General features: G+C 38.4%; 1 protein-coding gene across 5 annotated transcripts in view; it reads right to left on the bottom strand.

The window, feature by feature from the left end:
• Positions 1-11,281, bottom strand: part of LOC105059337 (uncharacterized) — a 113,662-nt gene extending 102,381 nt beyond the window's left edge. For 4 of the 5 annotated variants that reach the window (XM_010942599.4, XM_010942596.3, XM_010942597.3 and 1 more), the window contains exons 1-6: positions 11,145-11,281; positions 10,973-11,075; positions 10,721-10,895; positions 9,876-9,981; positions 9,678-9,760; positions 5,162-5,194 (exon numbers count right to left, since the gene is read on the bottom strand). In XM_010942599.4, the coding sequence (XP_010940901.1) occupies positions 5,162-5,194; positions 9,678-9,760; positions 9,876-9,981; positions 10,721-10,895; positions 10,973-11,075; positions 11,145-11,201 (557 nt within the window). In that variant the 5' untranslated portion in view covers positions 11,202-11,281. Of the gene's footprint in view, positions 1-5,161; positions 5,195-9,677; positions 9,761-9,875; positions 9,982-10,720; positions 10,921-10,972; positions 11,076-11,144 lie in introns of those variants that run through there. The other variant, XM_019855501.2, reaches the window with a different exon arrangement.
• Between the last annotated feature and the right edge of the window lie 737 nt (positions 11,282-12,018).

Here is a 12,018-nt window from a genome sequence, read left to right as displayed (position 1 = left end):
TCGATTGTCGATTGCTTCCTCAGGTTATGGCTGAGGTTGTCGGTCGGTAGGAAGTTGAGTCGGATGGTCTCGTCAAAATTTTTCAAAGTAGCCTCGTCGAATCAGGACTTCTATCTCATCCCTGAGTTAAATACACTGTTCGGTATCGTAACCATGATCACGATGGAGTCGACAGTACTTATTGCGGCTCCTTGATGGGGCTTTTATTGGTGGGGGGTGACAAAGGTACTCCTCTTCCTCAATCTCCATTAGAATCTGCGCACGGAGAGCAGAAAGAGAAGTATAAGAATCATACCTGCTACCGTAATTATTCGACCTTGGACTCCATTGGCGAGATGAAGCTCCCTTGTTGGTCGTTGGCCAACTTGGCTCGATCGAAGCTCCACTTTTCTTCTGTTTCTTTTTCTGACCTTTTTCTTCTGTTTGACACCGGTCAGAAGCGCCTTCATCTACACAAATATACTTGTACGCATACTCCAGAAGTTCAGCATAAGTCCAAAGGAGAGTTTTATCCAGGGAGTAAGTGAACTTGGATCCCCTCAGACCTCTTTTCATGACCGAGATGGTCATATCTTTGTTGAGGTTCCTGACCTCAAGTGTGGCAGCGTTAAAACATGCCACAAAGTCTCTCAATGTCTCTCCCTCGCCTTGCTTGATGGAGAAGAGATTATTGGATGTTCGTGGTACCTTTCTGCTGGTGCTAAAGTAGGCCACAAATGAATGTTCAAGCTGCTCAAAAAAATTTATGCTCTTCGATTGGATCCCAGAATACCAGGCTCGAGTAGCCTTCCAAATGATAGTCGATAAGCCAATGCATAAGAGGACGTCAGTTGCTCCCTAGATCATCATGAGAGCCTTGTAGCTCTTCAGATGGTCAATTGGGTCGATGGAGCCGTCATATGGCTCCATCTGTGGCATCTTGAATCGAGACGGGATCGGCTCATTCAAGATATACTAAGAGAGAGGCTGAGCAATATAGAAGCCAAAGCCGATGGAGGACCCTTGGCCATCCACTTGGAGTCGAACGAGTTGGTGGTCGATCTCCTTAAACTTGCGCTCGTAGTCGTTGAGCCACCGTTGCTAAGAGAACCCAGAGGTAGTCTCCTGAAGAACTCGAGGATCGAGAAGTCGAAGATGAGTGCAGTCTCTTCCCCTTCTCGATACTATGTCCATGCAAAGAAAAAGGAGATCGCCATGAATGGCGGGCTGTACGATGAGTGTCGAGAAGGTGGTGGCTCGACATGGTGAGAATGTTGAGATGGTCATCGTTCCGGAGATGGAGAAAGAAATCATCGCGGAGCACAGCGACTATACCTGGATGGCACTGTATACGCTGCCGGCTCCACCACCGATTGCTGTTGTTGCTGTATCTATTGCTGCTGGAGACTATGCACTGCCTCCGTCGGTACTTTCATTTGCTCCATTAAAGCAGCAAGTTGGACGTCCGTAGTGATAATGGGACGTGAAGAACTGATTCTACCATTGGAGGTAGAGGGAGGTCTTTCTGGTGGGAAGATTGCCTGACGGAGATAATGGAGTTATTTTGAGCTCTTATTTTTGCCATAATTTTTTTTTGTTGTCCTTCCCATGCCTGGTGTGCCAATCTATTGCGGCCAATCTCCTGTTGTGCATAGTTCCGACAAAGACCAACCTGCAAAAGAAGTCCACAGACTGGAATTATTTTCGGTGGGGACCCTCTGATGCTTAAGTCAGTGAGAAGTGGTGAACAGCAGATAGAATATTCAAAGTGGCAAAGTATCAGCCCAGAAACGTCTTACCAAAGCTGTTCATTTACCTTTTTTTATAGATAATCTGCTGGTAACCATTTGTAACGGTTATACATGTGGATCCCGCTTATTCCGGCACTGTGATTGTGGGATGGACAGTTAAGGTCCTCTGATGATCATGATATGTGGCCATTATACGCTTTCTGCGCTGGTAGTTTCTGATATACTGACTTTATGTCAGTAGTTCGAGTGTACCGACTGTATGTCGGTAATCTCGATGTACCGATTGTATGTCGGTATATATGGTATTTTGGCTGATCGTCAGTTGATTATTCTGAAATAACGATTAGTCAGCAGTCATCATAGTTGACTTGATCTCAGATAGAAATTGATTGAAAATCTCCGACTATGTGTCGGTGTAACCGAGTGATAGTCGGAGGTTCCACTTGTCACACCAACTGAAAGTCGAGTTTGCCGACTATGAATCGAGGAGAGTAGATTCAATTGCCCCAACATCCATTAAGATAGCTTATGTACAACTTTATAGTTCAAATGTCAATAGTCACCCAAAACACAAGATTTACAAAATTAAATTAGCATACAATTATTAGCAACAAAAGATTTGAAAAATCATGCAAATTGTGGTTGCATTTATGTATATCAAACAAAAAAATTATTTTTCTTGATCAAACATTAACTACAATTAAATTATGCTAAACTCTTTCCGATAAAATAAAGTTCTTTTGAAATGTCATATGGAAAGAGATTAGGAAACTATTTTAGAAATCGTACACCATAAACATATTCATTTAATAAATAAGATATTAACTATATAAGGACACTAAGATTTCAATCATAGAACTTCATTCTATAATCTTCTTATATCCTAGCCTATTGCTTGCTATCCAACTCCCTTTCTTCTTTTTACTCTCTCCTTCCCTTCACTAGTTCCCTACCTTATGGATGGCTGACTTTGTTTAGGCAGCAAAAACGGTCGGAGAGCTGCAACCTTCTATTAATCAGCAGCCTGTAAGCATTGAGAAGTCTGGTAACCACAATTAGTAGATAGGTGTCATGTTAAGCTTCAGCCAAGCAGCTGAATTTCTAACATGAAGTGGCTGCTTTACCACGACGTCAAACGGGCATGAGATTGCAGCTTAAAGGAAATTAGCACAAGGTGGCAGTTCCTAACAAACATGAGATGGCAGTTCTAACATGAGGCAGTGCAACTAGGAGGCGGCAGTTTAAGCATGAGGTGGCTATTGATATTAAGCATGAGGCTGCAACAAATTTGAGATGGCGGCAATAAAAGTATGAGGTGGCAAGAGGCATGAGGTGGCACCAAGCATGAGTGGAAGTTACTCTCCAACATTAGCAATTTAGTCCCTAAACTTTTCCAATGCATACTTGGGATCTTAATAGTAGTTAAATTCTGGTCCTTACTAATGTCATCCCCGCTCAAAAGATTAATTCCCATGATGATCGTATTCATATATATCAATTGTTGATGTAATATACTTAGTCACATATACAAATGATCATATTTAGAGTATTAGCTTGTAGGGGTATTACAAAAAATTCCCCTGAGACTTCTCTAAACCTTTCTACAAGACCAGAAAATTATCTTCTGAAAAATTGAATTGCAAAAAAAATATGATCAGCCAATCTTTAATACCATAGGCTGAAAAATCGAGATATGTTATGTCATGCTTGGTCTTGGCTCGAAAGCTTGGTGTGGCCCAAAATTCCTGCTTTATTGTTTGATTCATGTATTTTCAAACCGCATCAAAAACCGGCCAATTTGGGGTGTACCAAACTAGGCCCATCAGTCACAGATAGGATTTAGGGACTCCCTTCCAAATCCTAAAAGCCTCTCCATGTCGTCGAAACCCTTCTGCCTTAATGCCCCATAATGGATCCGCCGCCCCCTCCGGCACCTTCGCCTCCTCCTCCAACCTCTTTCTGTCCTCCCCCTCCATCTCCCCTTGTGCAGAAACCCTAGCCTCTCTCCTACCTCCTCCTCCAGCCCCTCTCTCCCCCCTCCCTCTAACCCAATGCAAAAATCCTCGCCTCTCCTCTGCCTCCTCCTCCAGCCCCTCTCTCTTTCTCTCTCCCCCTTTGTAGTTTTCCTTCGAAACCCCTCTGGAGCTGGACAATGGCCCCAATCTCCTCCTTGGATGCCAATTCTACAAGGACATCCTCTCTCTCTCTCTCTCTCTCTCTCTTTTGGTGGTTCCATTATATCGCGGTTCAGTATGGTACGGACCAGTACCATACCCTACCAATCACTAGGTGACACTTCTATCAATACCGGCTCTGCACTTGGGTTTAATTTTCTAACCTGGATCATTTGCGTTCCAAAAGAAGTGACTAAAATGCTTCATTAGCTATTTTGCAAGCTTCCACAAGAGGGCAATTGCAACCTCCTCTAGCAAAGGTCCTTTCTTTCGTAGGCTGCCTTATGCATAATGATCACCCTTAATCTAATTGCATGAACTATATAGTAAAAATGTTTCCAAGTAATATAACATTATTTATTGAATGTGCTCCGGACAATCTAATTTGATGGCACAAAGATTTTGATGAGCTTATTGAAGGAACATTGCTACCAAACAACAATAAAGGCAAACCACAGCAAACCTAGCAAATGTGAATAACAATTTCTAGAAAACAGTCTGCCCTGAAACTACAACAGCTAAGAGACTGCTTCATCATAAAAAGAATAGTTTTGTTTTCAAACCGGTGCATTTAGAAAGCTCACAAAATATGCCTTCCTGCTTATTTTGAATCACTCAAATAAGATATCAGGATAAGAAGTCTTTTTCACCGAAGAGGATATAAGCAAACTGCTGATAATTATGATTTGACACTGATACAGGATTTGAATGCAATATTGGTTTTCAGATTCTTTTGGATAATTAGTACGATTACTGATTAAATTTTCTTCCTTTCTAAGTAAAGATATTTTTCTTTGTGGCTTTTCCTCCTATTTTGCTTAAATATTCTACTGCTGCTAATATTTTTTGTTAGGTTTTCAAAAGACAAAAAGTGATTTACCTTTTGCATAGATACCAGTTGACAAATTTGAAAACTAAGTAGACTGTCATATATACTAATTACTAACTACTAAGAAAGTTATCACACACTTGTCAGGTTTTACAAAACATGCATAAACTCAAATTAGCACCAAATTTACAACCTTATAATAGAGAATTGTATTTGAGGATGAAGCTTAGTGATAATTGTGTTTTCTATGTTGCTCTACTATTGCCTACATTGGTAATAGATTTGCCTTTCCATATGTCTGTTAGGATACAAGAGTTAATTAATTCAAAATTAGGCACAATAAACTATAAGATTCAATATCAAAGAAATGACAAGTTGAATTAGATTCCAAAGCGACATTTAATAACAAAATTAAAAAAGATGCATACCAGAGGAAATCTTCAAATCGCACTTCAGTCACACTAGCAAAATACCAATAAAATTAAATGTTACAATCAATCTCAAGTACAAAAAAACAACCGAAAAAAGAAATTTTAAACACACACTAAACGCCATAAATTCTAAAAAGGCATAAAAAACTAAAATTATATTTCTATTACTTTAGCCTCTCAATTTCAAATTGATAGATACAACCAATGTCACCTAAACACTTGGAACATGTGCCAACTGTCTAAGTGTCGTCAAGTGTCGAACATGGTGCATTGATTTAAGATCCCATCCAAAAAGCTAGCTGAAAGATGTTATTTGGGTTCTTTGGCCTTTATAAGTTCCCAAGTTTTATCTCACGCAAAATCAATGTGGGACTAAACAAGCATTCGCACGAGTCCCCTCACATATTCCCCCTGTTTAAGCACTGGTGTCCTATCAAGCTAAGGGTCCAAATCTAGTCAGATTTAATCACAACACTATGATCAACCCATGGTCAATCTCAAATGGACCCATGCTATAGTGCTCCAAGTCCATATGGACAATGGACAGGGTTTGCTACCATTTGTGATGACCTAGGCCTTTATCCAAAAAAGCTAGCTAAGAAGATATTATTTAGGTTCCTTAGCCTATATAAATACCTAAGATCTACTCAATGTATAGATAATGTGGGCCTAAACACATGCCCACATTGATCCTTACACACCCGTGCCAGCATACACTGGTTATATAACAGGTAGATCTTGGGTACGTATACAAGACCCGAATACCCAAATACCACCTTTTGGCTAGGTTTTTAGGTAATATCCTAAATCATCGCAAATGGTATCAGAGCAGAACCTAGCCCATGGCCTATATGGACCAGCAAAGACTACCGCATGGGCTCTTTTAGGATTAACCACAAGTTGATCATGGTATTTGTGATTGAATTGATTGGATTTAGACCCTTAGCCTAGCAAGTATGCTAGGGCTTAATTGGGAGGGTGAGAACCCCATGCGAGTTTAGTCCCACATCAACTATACATCAGATAAATCTTGAGTACTTATATAGGGCCAAGAAACCTAAATAATACATTCTTGGCTAGCCTTTTTGGATAAAATCTTAGGTTGTTACAAATTGATACCATTTGTGATGATTCAAGACCTCACCTAAAAAGCTAGTTCGAAGGTATTATTTGGATTTCTCGGCCTTATTGAGTATCTAAGATCTATCCAATGCATATCTAATGTGAGACTAATTCCCGCACAGGTTCTCACATGCTCCCCCCATTTAAGTTGTGGCATCCTCATTGGACTAAGGCCCAAATCTAGTCAAATCCAATCAAAACACCACAAGCAGCAATGGTCAATCCCAATGGGCTCATGCTGCAGTATCTCCTGGCCCGCATGGACCATGGGCCGGGTCTACTCTGGTACAATTTATAATAAACAATTCGAGATCTTACCTAAAAGGCTAGCCAAAAAAGTAGTATTTTGGTTCCTTCGCTCTGTATAAGTACCCAAGATCTAAATACTGCATAACCGATGTAGGATTAAATAGATGCTCGCATAGGTCCTTAGATAGTGGCCCCCAAAAAATCTAGGCACAGGAACATGACACACAAATAAATACATATATATACAGCACATATATACATATATGCACGTACTTGGGTATTCTAATGCTTATTCAAAAAAAGAGACTTAGAATTATAGATGCTATCTAACAAATAAATTAGTGCAATATCTAAGATTTTTGCAAGTAATTGAATTTATTCTTTAGGTTCATATAAAGTTATTTAAACAAGATAAGATACTTAAATTGATAATTATTTGTGATACATTGATATTTAAAACATAACAGCTTACATAAACTTGTTCATATAATTATGATAACTTTATATCAAACATAGCAACAATATGCTTAAGATGACCATATAATCTTGATAACTTATAATAAAAATATACAAAAACTTCATTTGAAGTGTCTACAAAACCTTAAAGCCACTTCACACAAAGTGTCCGATGGTTAAAACTGAGAGTCGCTTGCATGACACTCCAAACAAAGTGCAAGTACCAAGTGTGGGACACTTTGCTGATGTCAGTAGGACATTTCCAGGGGACATTTCTAGCTTGTTTGCAGTATGTCTTCTAACAATCAAAAAACTTCCAAAAAATTCCATTATGTGTCTCAAAAACTTACCTTATATTTACAGACAAGATCCCAAAGCTCGGCGCTTTTGCAGTTTGGTGTTTTTGGTAAGTCCCTTAACAATATAAATGCTTCCAAGAAACTCCAAAATGTGCTTGAAGTTGCAACAGAAAATTAAGAGATAGCCTCCAAAGCCTAATGCCATGGTTGTTTGGGGGCATTGTGATGGAAGTTCACAAGGTGCTGCATAATACATTGGCTAGTCCAAGGCCTCTTAAGCTCAGCCTCTCCACATTTATTTTGTTAGTCTTTTCTAGAGGATAGATACAGAATACTTATTGTATTATGTTTTGTCGATGAGTTCAAAGTTTCATATGCACATGTCCGCCTCAAGGTCAATTTATGCAAACATGCGGGAGGGATTTGGTTAGCCCAATTTGAGCTCCAAGCGCCAATTCATTTTTTATGCTCAGATCAGTTTAGGGACAAGTACACAGTGCACTTGCTGCAATCTATGCCCACTCAATGCCAATATGAACTGATTCTAATCCTAAACAACCAGAATTTCCCTTCTCGTTTAGCACCTCCTATAAATCACCATTCCCTTCATCAAGCAGAACCCATTAGATAAATCAATGATAACAAGACCAGAGGGTCCAATTCAGCCTCTTAAGCTTCAAGCATTTTTGGTGTTTTTGCCTTTCAGTTGATAGTGAAGGCTTCAGTTTTTTTTTAAAAAAAAAAGTTCACATGGAAAACTAACTATGATGAGAATGATGCTTGTTATTGACAGAAGTATGTGGTGGAGAACATATATACTGTTTGTTGGCTATCTTTGCATGAGTTGGTGAATCAATCATGTGTCATGATTATGTACCCTAGGCTTGGCTTTTAGACCCAAAAAAAGAGGCACACTGATTAGATATGCATGGAACTAGGACAAAATCAGTACCTAACAATGCACTTAGATGGAACAAAGTGCCATTAGGCAATCATCTGTTCAGATATTTAAAAAAGTTAGTAATATATAAAACTAAATTGTGATAAACTAACCCATCTTTTCATAATCAGAAACCAGTCTCTCGTATGTTATTACACCATGGTCATTTGTGCATTCAAATAAAAGATTGCAGATTACTTTCACAGTACTCAAAAAAATCAATATTCATGCAATACAACATGGAAGGTACGGCTTTTACTAAGTAAAATCTCCGTTTACAGACTTGTAATACGGTTCAAGTTTCAAGTCTAATGACATGTATGTTTATACTGACTTCCATAACAGTAATTAGAAACCGGTAAGTCTTAGGGATCAGAAAAGAGTCGCACATGCATCATATGGACATGTTCCAGTCTATTCCCACACAATCCCCAATCTGAACAAATTTTAATCCTCAGCCAACAATATTCCCTCCTCTGTTTACCACCTCCCATAAATTACCCATCTCTCTCAAGTAGATGACTTTAGTTGAATCAATGATTGTGAGATGCGGGGGTGTGATTCAGGTTCTTAGGCTTCAAACTTTTTGTGTTATTTTATCCTGAAGGCTACAGTTATTTTAGTTTCACATCGAAAATTTAATTAAGATGAGATTAATGTTTATCACCGACAAAAGTATGCAGTGTAATACAAGTACATATGTTTGTTGCTTTTCTTTGCACAAGTTTCTTTGGTGAACCAATCATGTATTAAAAATACTTAACCTAAGAGATTGGCTTTTAGGCCCAAAAAAGGGACCTCCAAATTAAATTTGCATGGAACTAGGACAAAACCAGTTCCATCAATAATCTTAGATGTAATGAAAAGTGCAGATCTATTGAAATGTTAAGCAACCTATCTTTGAAAATTTAAAATTTTTCAGATCTATTGAAATATTTAAAAGAGCTAGTACTATACAAGCCTAAATTTTAAGCAAGCAACCTATCTTTTTTGTAAGAAGAAACCACTCTCTTGTATGTTATTGCACCAGGCCATCTGTGCATTCAAACAAAAGAATGTACTTTGCTGGTGCAGTACTCAAAGAAATCAAATATCAAGCAAACCAAGATGTAAGATGTATATTTTACTAAATAAAGTATCAGCTTGTAGACTCTTAATATGATTCAAATTTCAACTCTAATGACATATCTATTTACTGTGACTTCCATAATGATATATTTATGAGAAAGCTGTAAGCTCTGATGCTCAGTATGCGTGTGCATGTGCAGCACATGGACATGTATATAATGAGTTATGCCTTTGGAAGGAAGCAAATACACAAACTGAAAAGAAAAGAAAAAAAGAATATTCGGTATGCATTATCTTTTGCAAAACACAATTAGACATGGATCAGATGACCAAATTAATCTAACCAAAGGGATTTAGGCATGAGAACAGCTTAACCTACCTTTCCAACTCCCCATCACAGTGTAGAAGCTCCTCCACCAGTCCCTTCACCTTATCATCATATAAAGCTTGAAGTTTTTTCCTCTGAAACATAAAATCAATCCTTATATAACTCAACTGCCAGAAATCAAATTATAAAACAACTTCACATATAACAAAGGAGTTATAAAGTAGTTAGTAACAGCACAATAATACTCACCTGTATCACAGTAGCTTGGTATAATGTTGTTCCTTTCAACTCAGAAAGCTCAACTTCTGTGAACCACAGTGTACTCCCAAAGGTGCTCGGAAGCATGTCCAAGTACCTATATAGTTTCCTCCAATTCAATTAGGCTATTAAGCGTGTACCAAGCATCAGAACACCAAAAATACAACAAACAAAAAAAGTAAAAACATGGATGATAATTACCCGTTCATCTCAACATGCAATTTACTATTACTGATTTCTAATTGCAGTCATGAAAAGGGATCATTAATTGAAGCCATCTAATTAATTACAAAAAGTGGGATGAAGGTAATAACGGCATTACAATCATTCGAATTACAAATGCTATTTTATCTGAATTAACATAACAAGAAGTATGAAATTTTGACTTCAAAACAGTATTTTGGTGGTGTTCTTGAGTGTTCCAATGGCTTCCACAATGAGTCCAGACTTCTTGCACAAAAGGGGGTATGGCTAACAATGGCATTAGAATCATTTGAACGACAAGTTCTATTAATATCTACTTGAATTAACGCTACAAGAAGTATGAAATTTCCAATTCAAGACAGTAAATTAAGGTTATTTTTTGGGAGTTCCTACAGCTTCCACAATAAGTCCGGACTAACTTGCAAAGCGGGTACAGACTATATATAACAATGGCACCGTAAGTTTCCTCTCAAAAAACAACAACATTATGAGCATTTGAATGGCCAATTACATTGATATGTATTTGAACAAAACATTCAGTATTAAATTTCAACTTCAAAACAGTAAATTGAGTTGTGCCAAAAGAAAAAAAAAAAAAACAGTAACTTAAGAGTGTTTTTGAGTGTTCCTACGGCTTCCAAAGTGAGTTCGGCCGTAGGCGCTCCACCATCAAGTAAATCATCACAAGGAAGCGGTCGTCGACGTCCCCCTCCTCGAACAAGGCCCTGCATCTGGTCCCAAAGGCGGGGTCTTGGAGGACTCTCATCGGAGTAATGGCCAGATCGAGCGGGACCACCATAACAACACCTGCCAAAGAATACTTGTCGGTCATTCCTTTAGATGGAATTGGGGTAGGCTAGAGGCAGAGAATTCTGGGCGGTTACCGTTGCCATGGTTTCCGGCGGGCTGGGCGGTGGCGAAAACGCCGAAGCCTTTGTTGGGGCCACAGTGTCGGATGCTACTGCCTCGCAGGTCCACGCCATTCGCCTAGATTCTTGAAAGCGTTGTTATATGGATCGAGAGAGAGAGAGAGAAGGAGAGAGGGGAGAGAGAGACCTGAAGCCATTGGATGAAGCGATGGAGCTTGGCTTGCTCTGGTTCGGAGGCGGCCATGCTCTCGTCTGCGAATGGGTTGGGAGAGCGGAGGGAGAATGAGGTTTTAGCCTTCCAAGGAGGGGGTGGGAAAACGATAACCCAAAAAGTACCGCAGGTGCTGTTTGTATATTGGGACATTCATGAAAAAAATATATTTATTTATTTATTTAAATTATTTAAATATTTTAAAATTTTATTTATTTATTTAATATTTTAATGCAAACTATCATTCATCTTTTTTACGAACATTTTTCGAAACATCTGCATCATCCTGCGATATTTCTTAAGTACCATAAAAAATACATCCCCATCATGCAGAGCTTGATCTAGACTCGTTCGAACAAGCTTCGTTTAAAATTAATCTATAACGTGAAAGTTGAGAGCTTAATTTACAGATTGATTCTAGTTTAATTTTAAATTGAACATAACATAAATTAAACTGTCACGTCCCCGACTCGAGATTTGAATCGAGGATCATGGCAACCGCCGTATACTTATGGAATACTTTTCCATAAGCATGCAAGGCATCTCATCATGATATCTTCACAAACAATTAAATAAATTTTTTAATATTTAATAATCAAATCTTAGTTCAAATAACAAATCAAAACTCAGTGTTCAAAAGAAAATAACTGTCTGACAAAGTCAAAACTAAAACAAAACTAAAAGTCTTAAATAAATTCTGAGAAAATCCTAAATCAATGAGCTAACTCCATCTCTAATCGCTCTCCCAACCAAAATTCCGCATCACGCTAATTTTCTGGATCTGTAAGAAAAACATAAAACTCATCATGAGCTAAATAGCCCAGTAAGCAGTGTATACCTTTAACTGAAT

Source organism: Elaeis guineensis, chromosome 16, assembly GCF_000442705.2.
Source record: "Elaeis guineensis isolate ETL-2024a chromosome 16, EG11, whole genome shotgun sequence".
NCBI classification, from domain to species: Eukaryota; Viridiplantae; Streptophyta; class Magnoliopsida; order Arecales; family Arecaceae; genus Elaeis; species Elaeis guineensis.
Note: the sequence above shows the minus strand (reverse complement) of the source record. Positions and strands in the feature narration are given on the sequence as shown.